This window comes from Mirounga leonina, unplaced genomic scaffold, assembly GCF_011800145.1.
Source record: "Mirounga leonina isolate KUSES-001 unplaced genomic scaffold, KU_Mleo_1.0 Mir_454, whole genome shotgun sequence".
Classification (NCBI taxonomy): domain Eukaryota; kingdom Metazoa; phylum Chordata; class Mammalia; order Carnivora; family Phocidae; genus Mirounga; species Mirounga leonina.
In genome coordinates, this window is record NW_023270763.1 from 5,194,802 (window position 1) to 5,216,080 (window position 21,279).

A 21,279-nucleotide genomic window follows, 5' to 3' on the forward strand; every position below is an offset into this window, starting at 1 on the left:
CTAACCCGTGGGACCTCGGGGACGCTTTCCAAATTGAGGTCTGAGTGGTGAGGATGAATTAGTGGAGGGGGTGTGTCAGTGGGGAAGGTTTCTGGTAGGGGATGTAAACTTGCAGACTCTGAAGGGGCAGAGGACCTGCCTGGAAGGACTGAGAGTAGTTCATGTTAGATGCAGTAGAGTTAGGAGTGATGAGAGCCTGGGGCGGAGGGCAAATGGCAGCTGACGACGACGGACACTGGGGCTTATCATGGAGTGTGGACATAAGGCTAAAGACTGTGGGAAGCCCCAGGACAAAATTCAAGAACTATAAAAGGATATAACAGCCCCTCCTCATCCCCCAGCCACCTGGTTTCCCTCCCTGTTGGTGACCACTGTTGGCCAGGGGTAGCATTGTATACACACTGTTCTGATCTGTTTGTTTTTGTTTTTTCTTGTTTTCTTTTAAACGTGTATCATAGAGATGGTTTGAATTGTATCCCTGCTCCCCCAAATTCATATGTTGAATTCCTAACCCCTGTGACCTCAGAGTGTGACCCTGTTTGGAGATGGGGTCTTCACCAAGGTAATCAAGTTAAAATTAGGTCTTTAGGCCCTAATCCGACATGACTGTGTCTTTATAAAAACAGGAAATTTGGATGTTGGAGACAGATCCAGAGGGAAGACCAGGAGAGAGGGGACGCAGGGCGAGGATGGGCATCTCCCAGAAGGCGGGAGAAAGGCCCCGAGTGCATCCTTCCACACAGCTCTCAGAAGGGAAAACTTCAAACATACAAATCTGTGCAAGACCAGACAGACATGGCTATACCGACCTCCCCTGTGGCTTTCACTCAGCCTTTGTCAGCTCATGGCTGTCCTTTTTCATGCTACCCCCATCACTTTCACTGCCTCCATACTGTTTGTTTGAAGCAAATTCCAGACATCTTTAAATAGGTCACTATCTGTAAAAAGGTAAGAACTACTTTTAAAAACATAATCACGGTATTATCACTCCTAGGAGCAATGAGTCATACTTCCTTAATAGGGTCAATTACCAGTGTTCAGATCTCTAGTTGTCTCAGATGTCATCATCATTTTGAGTTTGAATTATGATTCAAATGATACCCATACATTGCAGTTGGTCGGTATATCTTTTCAAATCTCTTTCAGTCTCTTCTCCATCTTTCATAATGCAGGTCTTTCTCCTTAGTGTTCCTCGTAGCCTCTGCTTTGCTGATCACATTCTTGTGGTGGTATTTGATATGTTCCACGATTCTCTTTATTTCCTATGAATTGGCATTTAGATCTAGAGGGTTTGTCAGATACAGGCTTGATATTTTGTTATTGTTGTTTGCTTTCAGTCTACTGTTTAGTAGGTAGTGGTGTTTTTCTTTCGGGAGGCACATAATGTCTGGTTGTCTCTTTGTGCATTATTAACTTGATATAAATGTCACATTCAGGAAATACTATTCTCCTGTTTTTGTTTTTTTTAAACAACTGTTTAAAAATGTAAACACCATTCTTAGGTTGTAGGCCTTACCCAAACCAACAGTAGGCAGGTCATAGAGTCTCCTGATCTCTGTTCCAAGGTATATACATATCTGTGATATAATAGGAAATGTATATTTGGTGTTTGTCCCCTTTCCTGGCACAGAACTCCTTAAAACCCTTGGAATTTCCCAAGTGATGAGGTGATAGGAGCATCTCTTGTTATTAATAACAAGGCCCTTTCAACCACACTTGAATTTATGCTAATGAAGTGACTCTTGGTGGCCCCTAAATAGCTTCAGGATGGGGAGTGGTGGCCAAAGGAACAAATTGGGGGATTAGAGGGTTTGAAATTTACCACTGGATAACCAAACAGTAAGTATGAGGAAATTTCTCTATAAATGTGTATCAGCTAGTGACTGAGGAAGGAATAACAAAATTAGAATATTAGCATTTTCAGTCGCTAATGGGCTTGCACATACCATCACTTGTTTTTATCTGTGGACCTTAAGAAAATCTTATTTAATCCAAAAATGGATTCACAAGTAACTCTTTGGTTAATTACATAGGTATTTGAGTTCTGATGGGGGTTCTAGGCAGGGATTTATAATGGTTGAATTAATAACCAGGTAGTACTCCTGACTTACTCTGAGTCATTGCTGTGAAATTGCGTTCTCTAAATTACCTGTCTATAAAACAGATAATATGTACCCACCTCTTAGAGTTTCTCAAGTTTTCTGCTTATTAAATCAAGTGCTAGATGTCTGTTAAAATGGTTTGAAAACTGTAAAATGAAAACTCACAGAATGGGCTTTAGAGATGCCAAGTATTTTTTAATCAGTGTCTTGGGGAAGCATACTAACTACTCCAAACCTCTAATTACCCTTGTTCTCGGTTTGTAATCCATAAAGCTGCCTAAGAGAGTGGAGACACTCCTGTGGTCATTGATGCTTTTCTTTAGTGGGTGATTGGTTTCACTTTATGCATTTCTGAATGCTGTAGGCTGAGAATGTTGAAGGAAAGCTGACTTTCTTCGTAGTTTCCTAACTGTTGCAATCAGGAACCTTCCAGGGGTTTGTAGTTTGTAGTTTGAACTGCTGGGGCGTGGGGATTTTAGTTGTCATTCCTCACGTCTAGAATTTGCTTCCTCTCTATGGTTTGTACAAACCCATCTCACCTTCCAGCCTATTCATAGGTGTGTTTGAGTCTTCATTTTCTGGAAGTTTTTCCTTCATTGGTATGCTGAATTTTTTAAAGCACAGTGCTTTGGACTGATCAAAAGAAAAATACAGTAAATAAAATACTCTTTAAAAAAAGTGGTATAGCTGTAAAAATTTTCCTCTTGAGCCTACCTGGTGAATTTCTTCTTAGATCTAGAGGGTTTGTCAGATACAGGTGGTAATTTGTAGAGGCCTTTCAGTGGCACCGGGGGGCATGGAGTGTCGGTAGACCTCACCTACACAAAAGAAACCTTGAGTATGGGAGAGCAGATGCCCCTGCGGTGTCTTAACAGAAATAAGTATGTTATCAAGGTAGGGCAGAACGCCTCATAACTAGTTATTTTTTAACACAAGTCTGACTTTTCATGCCTACCTAATGACTCACAGAAGACAGTTTTATGAACCAGGTAATTGAGCTGGCCTTCAGGCAGTGCTCATCAAATTTTACAATAAATAGATAGTATATGATGATAAAAAATTATGGGTGAAAAGAGAGGAAAAGGTAATTTAACACTTTGTGGAGTTTGGAGGAGAGCCCCCAGAAGTATGAACTTTTAATTAACAACAGTGGACTTTGGTTCAAAGGACTTAGGTTAGGCTGTTTTTAAGAATTAAAAGTTAACCTCCTTGAGGCAAAACCATGTGATATCAAGGGAAACGAGGGGGATTTATTCTCAGCACCCTGAATCCAGAGTCTGGCCCTGCCACTTTCCCACTCTGTGTGTTTGGGCTTATCATTGTCCTCGTCTGTGATGTGGAGCTGGTCAGATTCCCTCGGAGGTGTTGTGACCATCGAATGGAGTAATACTGTATTTTGTTGGATCTCAAATATGATTGATTATGACACACCCTTATTTTTGTGCCATTGAGAAAGAAGAAATGCTGCCAGAGTAAACAGCTTTCTTTGGAGCATAAGATGCCCCTGACTTTTAGGAATGTTAAAGTAATGTTGGACAAAACTGCATCTTAAAAATCAATAAAATATAGTGTATATGAAAGTGCTTTGCTACTAAGCCTCGGGAGTCCTATTTAATCGTTATTATATGAGTCAAGGCAGTGAAACAAAGTTGTCAGAATAAATACCAGTGGGAAGCAGAGGCCCTGCAGGATGAGAGAACAGGTAGCTGCCAGGAGAAAGAGAAGTGCCTCTTTTCACAGAGAGGTGGCTCTCAGTGGCTCTCGGCTCCGCACTTGGCTTTCCATGTGCACACGGGTGTCTGCTTCGGGAGTCCCTGCTCTCAGGGACAGCTGACTTTGAGAGGAATCACCAAGTTATTTTCTCTGTTCAGTGTATGGATTTTCTTCTGTTTTAGATTTTATTGGTTTAGAATTTGAAAAAATTTAAGATTTTATTTATTGTAGAGAGAGAGAGTATATGTGCGAGTGGAGGGAGGTGTGAAGGGAGAGGGAAAGAAAAAAATCTCTGGCAGACTCCCTGCGGAGTTGGGAGCCCAGCGCAGGGCTCGATCTCACGACCCTGAGATCATGACCTGAGCTGAAATGAAGAGACTCTTAACTGACTGAGCCACCCAGACGCCCCTGAAACTTGCAGATTTCTTAACAACCCTTGGTTAACTCTTTTTTTTTTTTAAGATTTTATTTGCGAGAGAGAGAATGAGAGAGAGCATGAGAGGGAGGAGGGTCAGAGGGAGAAGCAGACTCCCTGCTTCTGAGCAGGGAGCCTGATGTGGGACTCGATCCCGGGACTCCAGGATCATGACCTGAGCCGAAGGCAGTCGCTTAACCAACTGAGCCACCCAGGCGCCCGGTTAACTCTCATTTTTTAAGTGCAGACTTGAGCAAGGCTTCAGCCAGCCTGAGCCCCACTTGTAGCAGTGCGGATTTCAGCATTGTCCTTTCCCAGAGCGACCTTTTGTTATTGGAAAGGAATTTAGTCTTGTTTGCTGTTGATTTTAGACTTCTCTGTTCTTCACTAAGGTCATTTTATATTCAAGAACATGTTAGCAGGGCACCTGCCTGGCACAGTTGGTTGAGCATCTGACTCTTGGTTGCAGCTCAGGTTTTGCTCTCCGGGTCGTGAGATCGACCCCTGCATCGGGCTCCATGCTCAGTGTGGAGTCTGCTTGAGATTCTTTTTCTGTTTCTCAAAAAATAAATAAATCTTAAAAAGGCAAAACAAGACCGAATGTGTTTTGCTCACATAGGAGTTTGGGTTAGTTCTTATTTTCTTCGGGTAGAGTAGTTTCACTTCAGGAAAACGGTGACATCGTTCTTTAACTTGTCTCCATGCTTCCCCTTGGTGCACTGGAACATTGAGCTTACAAGTATATGTCAGTTACATCTCAAAAAAAGCAAGCAGGGTGGGGGTAGTTTATTTCTTAGTCAGACACCACTAGGTGAGACATAACAGTTCACCCTGACAAAAGCTTCAGAATAGCCCTAGTTGAAAAAGATGTTTTCCAAATAACTCTTTGCTGAAAGTAAAGTTGCATTTTGTTTTGTTTTGAAAAACACCTTTAAAAATGTGACTGTAGTTTGCAGACCCTGCTCTGATAGAAGGCTGCTTATTATGACCGAGGCTCCTTGAGGAAGTGGCTGGTTCTAAAGCTGGAGTGGGGAAGATAGAAGAAAAGCCTGGAGTTTCTGGTAGTGCCAGAAAATGAGACAGTGTTGGAGAAAGGGAAAGATGGGGTATGTCCAAAAGACCCAGTAGTCAACTTGAAAGAGCTACCAGGGGCCAAAGCTGGAGCAATTTGAGCTACAAAATAATTTTAATAATGGATTATAACCCAAAAAATATAAAATAAATGTCTATGAGTCCATAACTAAATAAATGACCAGATAAATAATTGAGGGAGAAGGGACAGATCTTCCTTATGGAAGAATTCCAGGTAATAAGTGTAGAAGGCATGAGGGGATAGAAGATCACCATTAGAACGTCATAGTGGCAATTACTGCAGGTAAAGTGCGGAGACAAATGTGAAAATAAGTGCGTCAAATTTTAGGCAGACACGGTATTTGCACAGCCCCAGAGTGTCTCCCAAATATGAATTACTGTGGCAGTTTTAACATTTGTCTACAAATTCTATAGTATTCCTTCCAAGGAGTGCAGCTTAAATCAAGTGAAATCAGTCACGCTTTATTCCTCACTTAGCGAAAATTAAAACAGGCAAGTGGTTATTGTCAATAATGCTCTACAGCCAGGTCAGCAAACTACAGCTGGGGGGCCAAATCCAAACCACCTATTTTTGTAAATAAAGTTTTACTGGCACACAGCCAGTGTGCCTGGACTTTGTCACCCTCTTTTAAGAAATACATGAAGGGGAAAAGTGGTAACTTCCCAGTGGTGACACCTGGGCCAAGAGGGGGGGTTCACGTCCCTGGGAGTAAGTTGTGTCAGTGCTGTGTCTCCTGATGTGATGTGACGAGAAGAGTAGTTGGCTCTGGTATTCTAGGTTCTTCGCACCCATCTGTAACCTCAGTCCAGTCATCAGGCAGAAAACATCAGGCAACCCAAACTGAGGAACATTCTACAAAATGCTGACCGGCACTCTTCGAAAGTGTCCAAGTGACAACACTTGAGGGAAGACTGAGGAAGGTCAGGGCCTGGAGGAGTCAGAGGGATGAGAGGAGTGAGTGTGGCGTGCTGGTAGCCTGGGTTGGATCCCGGAAAAGAAAAGGGATGTGGGAAAACGGGGAAACCCGAGTAAAGTTGGAAGTTCAGTGAGTAGTGTTGTTACTACCGTTTTGTGGTCTTAGTTTTGATCACTTTGCTGCAGGGACATAAGATTTGGAAGCCTGGTGGAGGGTGTATGGGGGTGCTCAGGGTGTCCCTGCAGCACTTCTGTAAATCGAAGATTGTTTCCATGTTCAAAGTTTTTTTTTTAAAACCCTGACTTCTTACCCTGGATTGGTCATCTACTTTCTCTTGAGCATCTAGGCATTATTTTCTTAATTCTTGTATGGGAAATCTATTGATTTGATTTGCATGTTAAAGTTGATTTTGGAATGTCCGTGTTGTTAATATTCTTTATATGTTAATAGTTCTTTCTTTTTCCAGGGGAGGCACCTGCTGCAGAAGTCTCATCTTTTGTGATCCTGTCTGTGTGCAGTTTACTGGTATTAATAGTGTTAATTGCAAACTGTGTATCCTGCTGTAAGGACCCGGAAATAGACTTCAAGGTGAGCACAGATGGTGGGAACACTTAGAAATCATCCTCTGATACATTTATCGGTAGATGGGCTGCGTATCACAGTCCCTCGGGAGCAGGGGTGGGCAGAACTTTTCTGTAAGGGCCAGATAGTAAATATATTCTGCCATTGTAAATGGGCGATCCTGGCCGGACGGTCTCTGTCACGGCCACTCAGCTTCGACTCTGCCATTGTAGCGATACCTCAACATGGGCATGAGACATGAAACCAAATGGTTGTGGCTGTGTGCCAGTAAAACTTTATTTACGAAAATAGGTGGTTTGGATTTGGCCCCCCAGCTGTAGTTTGCTGACCTGGCTGTAGAGCATTATTGACAATAACCACTTGCCTGTTTTAATTTTCGCTAAGTGAGGAATAAACGTGATTGAATTCACTTGCTCTAAGGCCTGTAAGGAAGAGCAGGCTGATTTTTTTTTTCTTCTTTTTTTCCCTTCAACTTTTGTATGCTGGTGCATTGTGGTTGTTAAGATTGTCAAGGCCAAGGGATCCCCCAGTGTGTTTTGTGTATGGGAAAGAACATCTTTCATTTTACCTGAACCCTTGAGTTCTCTGAGGGGGAGAAAGAATGGTACCAACTGTAAAGTCTGGTGGGGGTCGGGGGTGGCGGGAAGTACTACAGAGGGGCTGTTTTAGCTGCAGATGGGTGGAATCTGCTGGAGACCAAGTGGGATATCCTGCTCTAGAACTTGCCACATGCCTGCTGGTGTGCACTAGGGCTCATCGAATACTTGTTAAAAAGGAATACTTGAAGAAAAAGAAGGAATGCACTCAGAGAAAATGATCCTTAATGTCCGGCCCTGCCCGTTGTCCTGGGGCTGTCCTAGGGGCCCTGAGGGCCACGGGTTCAAATTGGGGGAAAAAGCTGTCTTCTAGCTACAACCCTCTTTTTAGTGGACACATGAACCTTCTTGGTAGACCTCACACCTGTTTCTGTGTTTTCTTTACCTTGAACCTGACAGCAGCTCCGAGAGATAAGGAGATGTATTGTCCCTTTGGCTTGATGGAAAGATGAGAGCAGAGGGAGGCTGGAGGAAAAGACGTAACTAGCACAGGCCACATTCCTTAGAAGATCCTGCTTCAAACAACTGTAGGGTTTTATTCACAACTTCAGGCCCCAGGCCCTAGAATCACTACAGACACTTCTGTGACTGCATGGAGGCACAGTATCTCTGTCCCTTGACCCTCAGTCTTGCTGAGGGACTGTGTATAGACACCTTGTCTTTTGGGGACAAAGATAAAGTGATCAGTGCTGAAACTGAAATCCGGGCTCTCATGTGTCATGATACCGCATTCTTGCCTTAGATTGTTCTGACCCAACTGGGTCTCTCTGTTGACCCAGGGAGTTTGTTGCGATGTAGATTCTGGGACTCCGTGTTTCTGTCGAGCTTACCGAGGTGGTTCTGGTACAGGTATGCCCAGGACCACACTGCATAGAGGATCCTCTCCAGCTGTGTAAACCATGACTGAAGGCGAGCGTCCATTCCTTTAGATTTAGAACTGTGCAGTGTTAGAGACTCTTTCCCTTGGAAGTCACGTTACAGACCAGGAAGCTGCTGCTTGGCAGAGGAAGCAACTTGCTGGAGTGTATCCGGGCAGCCCCTGGCATAGCTAGAAAAGTGACCCAGTCTTCTCTCTAGCCCCAAGTTTATTTTGCTGTTTTACTTCTCTGAATCTTTAGAGTCATTGGCTGCCTAATGGTATATCATGCTGCTGCCAGAGTTTTGAGTGGCATTGTTCTTAAGGTAGGAGTGACGGATAAAGTCGTTTTTTTTTTTAAGATTTATTTATTTTAGAGCGAGAGGGAGATGGAGGGAGAGAGCGGGTGGGAGGGGCAAAGGAAGAGGGAGAGAGAAACCCAAGCAAACTCCATGCTCGGCATGCAGCCCAACACAGGGCTTGATCTCACAACCCCAAGATCAGACTTGAGCCGAAACCTGGAGTCGGATGCTCAACCAACTGTGCCACCCAGACACCCCAAGTCTTTTTTTTTTTTTTTTTTAAAGATTTTATTTATTTGACAGAGAGAGACACAGCGAGAGAGGGAACACAAGCAGGGGGAGTGGGAGAGGGAGAAGCAGGCTTCCCACTGAGCAGGAAGCCCAATGCGGGGCTCGATCCCAGGACCCTGGGATCATGACCTGAGCTGAAGGCAGACGCTTAACCGACTGAGCCACCCAGGCGCCCCACCCCAAGTCTTTTTTAATGAGAGTAGCTTTAGGAATGTCCAAAGGGGAATTGAGCAAAGCTCTTCCATTCAGAGGTGCTTCATGGATTGAAGTTATGGTACCTTGTTTGTCCCACCCCCTCCCCTGTTACAAATAGCAATAAATGTCCTAATGTGTTTGACAAGATAGGTGACATATATGAGGATAATGTTCTCCCACATGCATGTGAGAACATACATATTATATCAGAGAAATCTACCCTTACAACTTCTGGTTTTTCCCTCGTAGGGGTTGGGGGGTGCAGCAAGGGGATGAGGTAGAAAAGGAAAATGAAAAGAAGGATATTCTGTAGAGGAATGGAAAACAGTCTTGTTCACTGATCTCTTCTCAGCTTCTGTTACGGTGCCTGGTGGGTAATACTCATTAGTTACGTGAGCGAACGAATGACCTTGATCATCGTCTGTATGAATGTTAAATTAACACGGACACCAAGGAGGACGCAGCTCACTGGAATGATGACAGCAGGAGTCGGGCTAGCTTTCTGCTGCAGAGTCACTGAAAAGACTCCTGCAGCTTTACGGGCACAGCTTCAGTTCTAAAGTCGCCATCTTCAGAAAACCAGACATTCTTTGTGTGTTAACAGTACTTATGTGCGGGATGCCTGGGTGGCTCAGTCGGTTAGGCGTCTGCCTTCGGCTCAGGTCATGATCCCGGGGTCCTGGGATCAAGTCCCACATCGGGCTCCTTGCTCGGCAGGAGGTCTGCTTCTCCCTCTGCTGCTCCCCCTGCTTGTGCTTTCACACTCCCTCGTTTGCTCTTTCTCTGGCAAATAAATGGATAAAATCTTTAAAAAAAAAAAAAAAGTACATACATGCTACACAGCTTTAGCCTGACATTCGTTCAGACACCGATGATTTTTCTACCCAGTTCAGTAATTTTTCCATTGTTACTCTTCCCAGAGAAACAGGACTTCCTTGAAAATATCTTTTCCGAGTTTTTTTAACTGTCCTTATCTTGATTGAAATCCTATTTCAATTAAAAATGGGTATATGCTTTTAAAATAAAATGGATCGGTTTGGATTCAATATGCAAAGAGATTTGTGAGATTGAATAATAAAAAAAGAATAGCTAGCTCCGGTAACTTAAAATTTCCAACCTAGAAGAGTATTTCCATGTGTGAAGTTCCATGGTCATGTTAGAAAATTTTGCATTTAACTTCAAGCCATCAGTTGGGAAAAAAAGTTGCATAAAGTATGTATAGTTTATTTTAAACCTTATTGATTCTGCTGTTTGGCATTGGAGAACACAATTAATGTATGCTTTTTACTTAAGTAGGTACAAATTGGGGGAAAACTTTAAGGCCGTGTGTTTCAGATGACTGAGTAAATGCTCATGTCTCAGATGTTAGCATATGTTTTTAATATTTGCTCTCAGACTGGTTTATATCCAATATAACATTGCTCCTATTTTATTTTAGGAATTTGAAGATAATTTTGACGATGAGATAGATTTCACACCACCAGCAGAAGATACCCCCTCTGTTCAGTCCCCGGCAGAAGTTTTCACACTTTCAGTACCAAATATCTCACTACCAGCTCCGTCCCAGCTCCAGCCTTCTGTAGGTAAGGCCTTACGTCCCAGCGTCATGTTTTCGTGAATCATTTCTCAGAGGTGAGAGTGAGAACCTTGATGCTAATCATAAGATACTTGGATTACCTGTCTCGTCTGCTTGCTTATTTCTCTTCTTCCTGCTCCCTGTGGAAGCTGAATTGTAGTCTCGTCCAGTGCATGCCTGCAAAAGCTGAGTCCTTTGCTTTTGGACCCTGAGTCTGGTATCAGATTAAACTGGTCTCCTCTGTTCACTGAAGTGGAACTCTCACACAGAGCTCCCGGCCTTTACTTGGGTAGTTCTCGACACTGCTCGTCTTGCTGAGTAGGACACTGCTGTCTTTCCCCGGGATGTCCTGTGTTTGGGGAGGGCGGTATATTTGGATATGTTAGTTGGATTGACTTTAATGCTGAGATAGAGGTTTGATTAGATGTTGATCGATTTATTGTTATAAAATAGAATATAGCAGCTGGAGAATCAGGGATTGCTGAGACTATCTGTTCTATCTGAGAGAAGGCTGTTCTATCTGCGTGCCATTCCTGTCTCTCGTGGTTCTGCACACAGTGGTGTAGGTTTAGGGCAGCATAAACCCAGCAGTTGATTGCATTGCTGTAGGCATGCATGACCGAGAGAAAACATAAGATAAAATGTGACACAGCTGGTATATTTCCTATAAAATATCTGTACAGTTGGGTATATTTAATATTTGTAGGTTTTGCAGCATTAAAAAACTAACATGTAGTATTTACCTTTAATTTTAGTAAATAACAATACCCTTCCTTCAACCAAAATAGTGAAATTTAACGGGAATCTAATATACCCTTGGGATCACTTAGGTAACCTAGGTATATGTATCTCTAAATGGAAATACTTTCTCTTCTCTTGGCTTTCTTTCTTCCTTCCTTTTTATTTTTAAAGATTTTATTTATTTATTTCTCAGAGAGAGACAGAGACAGCACAAGCAGGGAGAGAGGGAGGCAGAGGGAGAAGCAGGCTCCTCACTGAGCAAGGAGCCCAACGCAGGACTTGATCCCAGGATCCTGGGATCATGACCCGAGCCGAAGGCAGCTGCTTAAACAACTGAGCCACCCAGGTGTCCCTTCTCTTTGCTTTCTTGATCACAGACTTTCCTTTATACTTAAGGGAGGCCCTGAGAGACTTCTCTAGAGGGCTTTTACCATCTTGGAGTCTTAACACTCATGAATTCATTTCAAGTAATAGAATCCTAACTCAGATCAGCATGTACAGAAAGGGAACTTTTTTTGACGCTGGAACCAGGCGATGGGAAGAGTAGGGGTTAGGCAGACCTTAGAGGCAACTGGAGCTGGGAACTTGGACACCATCGTGCCTTTCGTTCACTCCTCGTTTCTCTCCTCTTCGCGTGTTGGCTTAAATCCCGCACGCCAGCTTCTTTCCTCGGCTCGGAGTATAGCTGCTGCCAACTCCAGGTTCAGATCCTTGCAGCTTTACTACCAGAGGAAAGGAGCTTCTCAGACCAGAAAGAAAACCCTTGGCAAGCCATTCTGGTTGGCTTCCCCCGAGTCTGACAATGTTGACCCCTCACTGTGGGCAGGAAGGCACGACAGAGAAGAGCCTGATGACTTCTGTCCAAGACATAGTGGGGATGGACCAGGGCACAGTCATGGGCACAGCCGAAATGGTAGTGACCTGGACAGCCATCCTCATTACATTCATACACCTTTCTGTGTTTCTCGAGCCCTCTATTCTAAATTCCTTCTTAATAGGAAGAAATTCTTTCCAATTTCCCTGCATAGAATAGTTACAGAATATTTTTATGATCTTGGGATGGAAGAGGGCTTTCCCAACTTGACACCAAATGCAGAAACATAAAGGAAAATATTGGCAAATAGGTTCCAAAAAATTAAATATTCTGTATGGAAAAAGACACCATAAACAAATTTGACCAAGTACCAAAAATATTTGTAAACTACAAAGAATGTCTGAAAAAAAAACCCAACCCTGTTATATATTAATATATACTAAGATTACAAGTGAATGTATAAGAAGAAGAAGACTTCAATAAGAAAGTCAAGGATGTGAAAGGAGAAATTCATGAAAAGGAATTCAAATGGCCAATAAAAAATAGGAATTCCGCTATTAATTAAAGAAATAACAGGGGCGCCTGGGTAGCTCAGTTGTTAAGCGTCTGCCTTTGGCTCAGGTCATGATCTCAGGGTCCTGGGATCAAGACCCACGTTGGGCTCTCTGCTCCGCGGGAAGCCTGCTTCTCCCTCTCCCACTCCCTCTGCTTGAGTTCCCTCTCTCGCTGTATCTCTCTCTGTCAAATAAATAAATAAAATCTTAAAAAAAAAAATACAAACATAAAGTGAGATGATAACAGCTAAACAAAGATGAGAAGAAAGGATGCTAGGTGGTGATGGGTTGAGGGGTGTGTGTGGGAAACAGGCCCTTGGACACTCCCTGCTACCGGGACTGTAGATTGATAGAGACATTCTTCCCTGAGGGTAGTCTGACAGTATGTATCCAAATGTAAGATGTATTTACCCTTGATCCTGCAGTTCTGCTCTCAGTAGTTTATTTAGATCAGTATGCAAATAAATATCTACAAAGGAATTTATTGCAGCATCAGGTTAAATGTCTGTCAGTATGTAACTTGTTAAATTATGGTAAGTCCATACAATGGAGTATTATGTAGTCCTGTAAAAGGAGGAAAGGTATTTGTGATATATTAAGTGAAAAAAGTATACCATGTATTCAGGAGTAAATCTAGAAGAAACTCTACATGTTTTTTCCTTTTTTTCTTTTTAAAATGTATTTTATTTTATGAATAGGTAATATGGTCATACAGTTGAAAAACCAAAACATAGAAAGGTATATAGAGTGAAAAGCCTCTAATCTTTGAATCTGACCTCGGCTCCTACCCCCACTGTCTGTCTGTACGTAACCACTCTTCTTGGTTTCTTATACATCTTTCCGGACTTTATTGATGTAAATATTCCCATTTACGTGCCCCCACACACACCCCCTACCCCCCCGCCATCACCAAAACACACTTTTTTTACTCATAGGGGATGGTAAATACATTATTCTGCATCTTGCTTTTTTCACTTACAGATGTACCTTAGAGATCTTTCCGTATGCATAAAGAGAGCTTGTTTATTCCTGCTTACAAGTTTCTATTTAAATTGTATGGACTTAGCACAATTTATTTAACCTATTGATGGATATTTGGGTTGTTTCTAATCTTATGCTATTATTTCTAATCTTATGCTATTAAAAATAAAGCTTGTACCTATGTTGGCTTGCACACTGATGTTGGGCTGCTATATTTGTAGAATAAATTTTCAGAAGCAGTCAAAGAGTACATAATTTTGGGGGATGTTGCCAGCTTACCCTCCACAGGTAGTTGTGCTAATTTATGTTCCTGCTATTTGCGCGTCAAATGGTATATGTTATTACTATTGAAGCTAAGTTGGTATCAGTTCAAATTAGATTATTATAAATTTAGGGTGATAACTGTAATCTCCATGGTAACCACTAAGAAAATAACTAGTAAATATGGAAACAGAAAATGAAGAAGAAATCAAAATGTACACTAAAAAAAAATTAGTCAAATATACACGAAGAAAGAATTTTTTGATGTTTCCTGATTTTAATATAGCCAAATTTAACAGTCCCTTAAGCTAGAAATGCAATCTCTCTTTTTTTAATTTTTAATTTTTTTAAAGCTTTTATTTATTTGTCAGAGAGAGAGAGAGAGAGCGCGTGCACAAGCAGGGGGAGCGGCAGGCAGAGGGAGAGGGAGAAGCAGGTTCCCTAGGGCTCGATCCCAGGACACTGAGATCATGACCTGAACCGAAGGCAGACGCTTAACTATCTGAGCCACACAGGTGTCCCTTTTTTTTTTTAATTTTTAAAATTATTATTATTTTTTAAGAGTTAGAGCTTTTTATGTCTTAAGAAATCCTTTCCGGGCGCCTGGGTGGCTCAGTCGGTTAAGCGACTGCCTTCGGCTCAGGTCATGGTCCTGGAGTCCTGGGATCGAGTCCCACATCGGGCTCCCGGCTCAGCAGGGAGCCTGCTTCTCCCTCTGACCCTATCCCCTCTCATGCTGTTTCTCTCTCTCTCTCTCTCTCAAATAAATTAATTAATTAATTAATTAATTAAAAAAAAATCCTTTCCTATTCTGTGGTCAAAATGATACTTAACTACTTTTTTTTCCTACAGTGTTTTAAGGTTTTGCTTTAACATTTAAATTAATTTAAATCTATAACCCATCCTGAGTTAATTTTTGAGTATGGTGTTAAAGAATCCATGAATCTTTTTGGTAGATTACTGTGTTTTTCTTAGCTTTCTTCACTGATTGGTCCTTCTATTCCTCTTGCTTTTTAGTTCCCTAGGTAGGGGCACCGGGGTGGCTCAGTCAGTTAAACGTCTGACTTTGGCTCAGGTCATGATCCCAGAGTCCCAGGATTGAGCCCCACGTCGGGCTCCCTGCTCAGCGGGGAGCCTGCTTCTCACTCTGCCCCTTTCTCTCAAGTAAAAAAACAAAAAACAAAAAACACCATTTGTGTATGTGTCTGTTGTAGGCCTTCTATTCTATTTCAGTAATTTGTCAATTCCTTGTTCCAGTACCACATTGTCTTAATTATTTAATAGTTTCACAATAATGATGTGATTTGCAAGTTTTTCTCCTATTCTGTAGTTTGTCTTTTCACTCTTTTGGTGGTGTCCTTTGCTACACAAAAATTTTAAATTTTGATGAAGTCCAATTTATTTTTTTCTTTTGTTGCTTGTGCTTTTAGTGTCATACTTAAGAAACTTTTGTCAAACTCAAGGTCATGAAGATTTGCCCCAGTGTTGTCTTCTATGATTTTTATAGTTTTAGTTTTGAAATTTGGGTCTTTGACCCATTAGTATTTGTATATGGTGTGAAGTAAGGTTCCAGGTTCATTGTTTTACAGGTGGATAGCTAGTTGCCCCAGCAACAATTTGTGAAGAGACTGTTCTTCCCCCATTGAATTGTCTTGGCACCTTGTTGAAAATCAGTTGACCATATTTGTTTGTGTTTATTTTGGGACTCTCAATCCCAATGATCTATATCTAGCCTTATTGCCAGTATCACAGTGTTTGACTATTATAGCTTTGTAGAAAGTTTTGGAATTGAGAAGTTTATGAATCTTCCAACTTTGTTTTTCAAGAATATTTTGGCTATTCAGAGTCCCTTGAAATTCTATTATTTTTATTTTATTTATTTATTTTTAAGATTTTATTTATTAGGGAGAGAGCATAAGCAGGGGAGCAACAAGCAAGGGAGAGGGAGAAGCAGACTTCCCGCTGAGCAGGGATCCCGCGGCGTGGGGCTTAATCCCAGGACCCCAGGACCATGACCTGAGCCGAAGGCAGACGCCCAACTGACTGAGCCACCTAGGCGCCGCCCCCCCCATATGAATTTTAGGATCAGTTTTTCCATTTCTGCAAAATAGGCCATTAAGATTTGTGTGTGTACCATTTTGATTCCCTTTTGTTTATATATTTTAAAATATTTTCTTAGGGATCATAATTATCTTCAGTTTATAACAATTGTGTTTTAGTCGATACCAACTTTTAGCTTCAGTACCATATAAATACTCTGCAATTCAGTCGAGTCCTTTTATGTTATCACAAATTACATCTTCCTATCTTGTGTGCCCGTTAACATAGATTTATAATTTTTCATGTGTTTGTCTTTTAAATCGTGTAGGAAATTAAAAGAGGAGCTACACACCAAAAATACAATGATGCTGGCTTTTATATTTACCTACGTAGTTTTACCAGTGATCTTTATTTGTTCATATGGCCTCCAGTTACTGTTTAGTGTCCTTTTACTTTAGCCTGCAGGATTCCCTTTAACAGTTCTTGCAGGGCAGTAGTATAGTGGCAGCAATCTCCCTAAACCTGTGTTTATCTGGAGATGTCTTACTGTCTCCTTCATTTTTTGGAAGACAGTTTTGTTGGGTATAGAACTCTTGGTTGGTGGTTCTTTTTCTTCAGCATGTCACTTGTGCCATCTCACTGCCTTTTGGCCTCCATGGTTTCTGGTGAGAAATCAGTTGTTAATCTTATCAAAGATCCCTTATATGCAGGAGTGGCTCCCTTTTGATGCTTTCAAGATTCTCCATCTTTGGTTTTTGACAGTCTGATTATGATGTGTCTGAGTGTGCGTTTGAGTTTATCTTACTTGGAATTTGTTGAACGTCTTGGATGTGTAGATTCATACCTTTTTCCAAATTGGGACTTTTTTACCATTATATCTTCAAATATTCTTTCTGCCCTCTTTTCCCCTCTTTTTCTGGGGCTCTCATGTGTATGTTGGTCCCTTTGGAGCCTTTGCTCATTGATTTTTTTTTTTTCATTCTTTTTTTCTTCTGCTCAGCCTGGATAATTGTATTTGAACTCTCCTCAAGTTCACAGCTGCTTCTTTCTGCTCCCATCTTTGGTTGAAACCCTCTAGTAAATTTTTTTGTTTCAGTTATTGTACTTTTTGGCTCCAAATTGGCATTTGGCTCCTTTTACTAATTTGAACCTCTTTATTGATCTTCTCCACTTATCGGTACATCATTCTCCTGGTGTCCTTGAATTCTTTGTCCATGATTTCCTTTTGCTCTTTGAGCGTGTTTAAGACAGTTGATTTAAAGTCTTGTCTGGTAAGGCCACTGTCTATGTTTTCTCAGGGACACTTTCTTTTACATTTCCTTTGTACCTATGAGTGGACCATGCTTTCTTGTTTCTTTGCATGTTTTGTACTTTTTTGTTGAAAATTGGACATTTTGAATAATACGATGTACTTAGAAGAAGAAAGAAAACAAAAACAAACAAAGTATTCTGTGGTTCTTTGCAGATTAGCTCTGTGTTGGGAGCTCTTCACCCAGGCTACTTACAGCTCTGCCTTAGTCCTCACCTCCTGCTTGTGCTGGGCATGAAGCCGAGCTAGAGGTGTGAAAGTTGTGTTCTTCTCAAGTCTTCTGTGAGTGTGTGTCCTTCTCTGAGCGTGCAGGTGGCTCTCAAGGTTCCTCCATATATTGCAATAGCTTTTCAGAGCCCCTGTTCACCTCCCGCATCTCACTCCCCCGCTTTTCTGCTAAAGCTTCTAGCATGTCTACTCTTTGCCTCTACTGTTCTATTTTGCCCCAGTGGAAGTGTCTCATTCATTTGGCTTTCACTGTTCTTGAGGAACATGTTTTTGAGGAGCACTCTGTCCTGATAGAGTTCTGAGTTTGGTGAAACCAAGGGAAGCCACTTGTGGTAGTCCCTCAGGGAAACTTCCAGTAAAAGGAAACACAGTTCTTTGGGAATAATGAGGTCTGCTGCGCTCTGTCTGGAACCAGGACCCATACTGGGACATGTGTCATCATGAAGATCGCTGCTGCACCAGGGGCTGGGGGGCTGGGGCTATGATAAATTCAAAGACACAAAGAAATTCTACCCTGTTTCAGTGGCCTTTCTCCTGGTTTGATTGGGTTGCTGGAAATCTTTGTCTTCCATAGTTCTGATAAGGTTGACACCGACAGAGTTTGACAAGCTTTTCACCTGCACCATGAAACTAAGGACTAAGTAAAAGCCATTGAAATGGTGATTAGTGGTTATAAGAGAGGGTTTAGATGAGAAAACACAGTGCAAAGTATTAAAGAATCAGGTAGGAAACCCATTCAAAAAAATATTGTCAGTTTTAGGGGCGCCTGGGTGGCTCAGTCGTTAAGCGTCTGCCTTCGGCTCAGGTCATGATCCCAGGGTCCTGGGATCGAGCCCTGCATTGGGCTCTCTGCTCTGCCGGGAGCCTGCTTCTCCCTCTCCCACTCCCCCTGCTTGTGTTCCCTCTCTCTCTGTGTCTCTCTCTGTCAAATAAATAAATAAAATCTTTAAAATATATATATATATATAGTCAGTTTTAAAACTTGAAACCATTTTGGCAATATGAGTTTGAAAGTGATGGTGTATATATATGAGTTGATTTCTACCTTTATTAGCACAAGCTTTAAATTTATGTTTGTGTTTATTCTTTAGATTATATATTTAATATTTATTTTATTTCAGTTAAGTGCCCATATTTATTTTTTATGTTCTTTTTCCTATAGACGGTTTGAAGTCTCAAGTTGCCCGCCATAGTCTAAACTACATACAGGAAATTGGAAATGGCTGGTTTGGAAAGGTAAAATGTTCACATCTACTTTTTTTTTCTCCTCTTAGTTATAATGTTTAGAATTTAAAGCTAATTAAGAGTTGTAGGACATTCCACATTCTCTTTAGTTGCTATGGTACCAGTTAAGTCTACTCTTTACACCCTGAAATCACACAGGATAGTGAGCTTCAGTGTTTTTAGGTGTATGCATTTTTCCAAGAAGGTCTTTTATTTATATATCAGATACTTTTCTAATTGTTGGCATAGAACAGTAAGAAGGGAAGAGAGACTGAGTTTTTTATCCTCCTCAAGGTAAGTTATTTGTTTTTTAATTTTTCTCTCTTTCTCCCCCCTCTTCCTCACAATACTTAAACCACTTTAGAATTGTAGATACGTAGTATTATTATAATGGAAACCATGGCAAAGAACTGTTCTCTATTTCTCATAGCCTGTCAAGGGGCAAATAGAAACAGTGGTTTGTTGATCTTTTTATCAAGGGGTGTTCAGAAGGAATAATCTTATTATCATAGCTATTTCCATGGTGTAACTAGCAGTTGTTCTGTGTAAAAGGTTCCTGAGTGGCGATTGCATCATAAGCAGGGTGGTCAAGACAAGAAGAGGTATTTGCTCAGTCATCAGCCATCTTATGCAGCTTGTCTTTCCATTCAAAGTTGTTTGTCAGTGCTCTGTCTTTGACGTCATCCAACCTTTATTAGTGACCAAATCTTCTAAGCCATTTAGCAAAACCTGTTGTGTATCACACATTGTTTTTGTTGCTGAGGGTCCAGTGTGGAGGAAGGTAGGTGAAGTCCTGGCCTATGTGGAGTGCTAGGAATGTGGCAACAAACAAAAGAGAATCCTTGCCCTGATGAAGCTGAAACCTCTAGCTGTGGCGGGGTGTTGGCGGGGTGTGGTGGCAGGTGATCAGACAGCAAACAATCAGGAGTGGGAGATGGGCTCAGAGACGTGTGGGGGAGCCAGGTGATAAGAGATAGAGTATATGCATTTAGAGACTTTTACTCAGAGTGAGCTGGGAAAGTACTCCAGCATCTGAGAGAGGAGTGCTGTAATCTGGCTTACTGGTAAAAGGATCACGTGGGCAGTTAACGCTGTGGAAGACCAAGGGGAAAGCGGGAAAATTGGTCAGAAGGCTGCTGTAGTCACACAGGGAGAGATGCAGGCAGGCTTGGACCTGGATGATAGCCTGGAGTGGTGAGAAGTGCGAGCCAACGTGGATTTTCAAATAAGAGCATGCAGGACTGGGGATCGATCAGAAATGGAGTCTGGAGGAGGGGCGTCAAGGATGGCTGCTTATGGCCTGATTGGTGGGAAGAATAGAACTCCTGGCAAGTGAAATGGGAAAGATTAAGGAGAAGCAGGCATGGAGGAGGAAGTCAGGAGTTTGTTTCTGGTTAGGTTAGATGGGATGGCTCTTAGGCATCCAGATGGAGATACCGAGTAGGCAGTTGGAAATATATATCTAGAGCTCAAGGGAGAGGTTCCAGGCCAAAGATACACATTTGGGAGAGCTCTGTCTGTAGCTGGTATTCAGAGGTATGAGCCTAGATGGAATCATCAAGATTGTGAACGTCAAGAAGAGGGGGAGGCACAAGGACCGAGTCCTAAGGGCCTGCAATGAGGAGAGGTCAGTGCAGGTCAGTGACAGAAGCTGAGGTGATCAGCCAGTGAGTAGGAACAGGTGCAGAAGAGTGGGGTGTTCTGAGAGTCAGTGAAGAAGGAGTGCCAAGATGAATAGTAGTAAATGCTGCTGGCAAACTAAGATGAGGACTGGGAGAGGTAGGGCCCAGCACATAAGGGCCATGGGATTGTCATAAGAGGTTGTAGAGGGGGGACGCCTGGGTGGCTCAGTCGTTAAGCCTCTGCCTTCGGCTTAGGTCATGATCCCAGGGTCCTGGGATCGAGCCCCGCATCGGGATCCCTGCTCTGCGGGAAGCCTGCTTCTCCCTCTCCCACTCCCCCTGCTTGTGTTCCCTCTCTCGCTGTGTCTCTCTCTCTCAAATAAATAAAATCTTAAAAAAAAAAAAGGTTGTAGAGGGGTCAAGTGCTCACATGCAGTGGGCACAAGGGAGAAAGTGGAGACAGCACATTTAGACAACCCTGTTGAGGAGTCTTACTGTGAAAGGGAGCAGAGAAATGGAGTACGAGCTGTTGGGGACCATCCAAGGGCCAAGGGGAGGTGGTTTTTTGTTTTGCTTTGCTTTGCTTTGCTTTGCTTTTTATAGGATGTGCAGCTATTTTAGCCTCTTGTATATTAGAGTGGAGAAACTGATAATACAGGAGAGAGGAAAGGGGGCTTACCATAGGAGTTCTCTTGAAAAGGAAATAAAAACAGTGTGTGGATACAGGTGCAGGTGGATTTGGTGTTAAAATGAGGAAGTTCACTTCTCGTTATTTTAGTCAGTGAATAGGAGGCCAGTTGAAAGGGAGGAGTAAAAAGATGCATTGGGAGTTTGACCAGGAGAAGAAGGCGTGAGAGAGTCCTCTGGG

The 21,279-nt window shown here is 42.2% G+C and overlaps 1 protein-coding gene across 2 annotated transcripts in view; it reads left to right on the forward strand.

Moving 5' to 3' along the window:
* The window catches only part of LMTK2 (lemur tyrosine kinase 2), an 80,099-nt gene that overhangs the window by 16,267 nt on the left and 42,553 nt on the right, over nucleotides 1–21,279 (forward strand). Inside the window, exons 2-4 of one of the 2 annotated variants that reach the window (XM_034988364.1) lie at nucleotides 6,706–6,827; nucleotides 10,500–10,644; nucleotides 18,728–18,801. In XM_034988364.1, the coding sequence (XP_034844255.1) occupies nucleotides 6,706–6,827; nucleotides 10,500–10,644; nucleotides 18,728–18,801 (341 nt within the window). Of the gene's footprint in view, nucleotides 1–6,705; nucleotides 6,828–10,450; nucleotides 10,645–18,727; nucleotides 18,802–21,279 lie in introns of those variants that run through there. The other variant, XM_034988365.1, reaches the window with a different exon arrangement.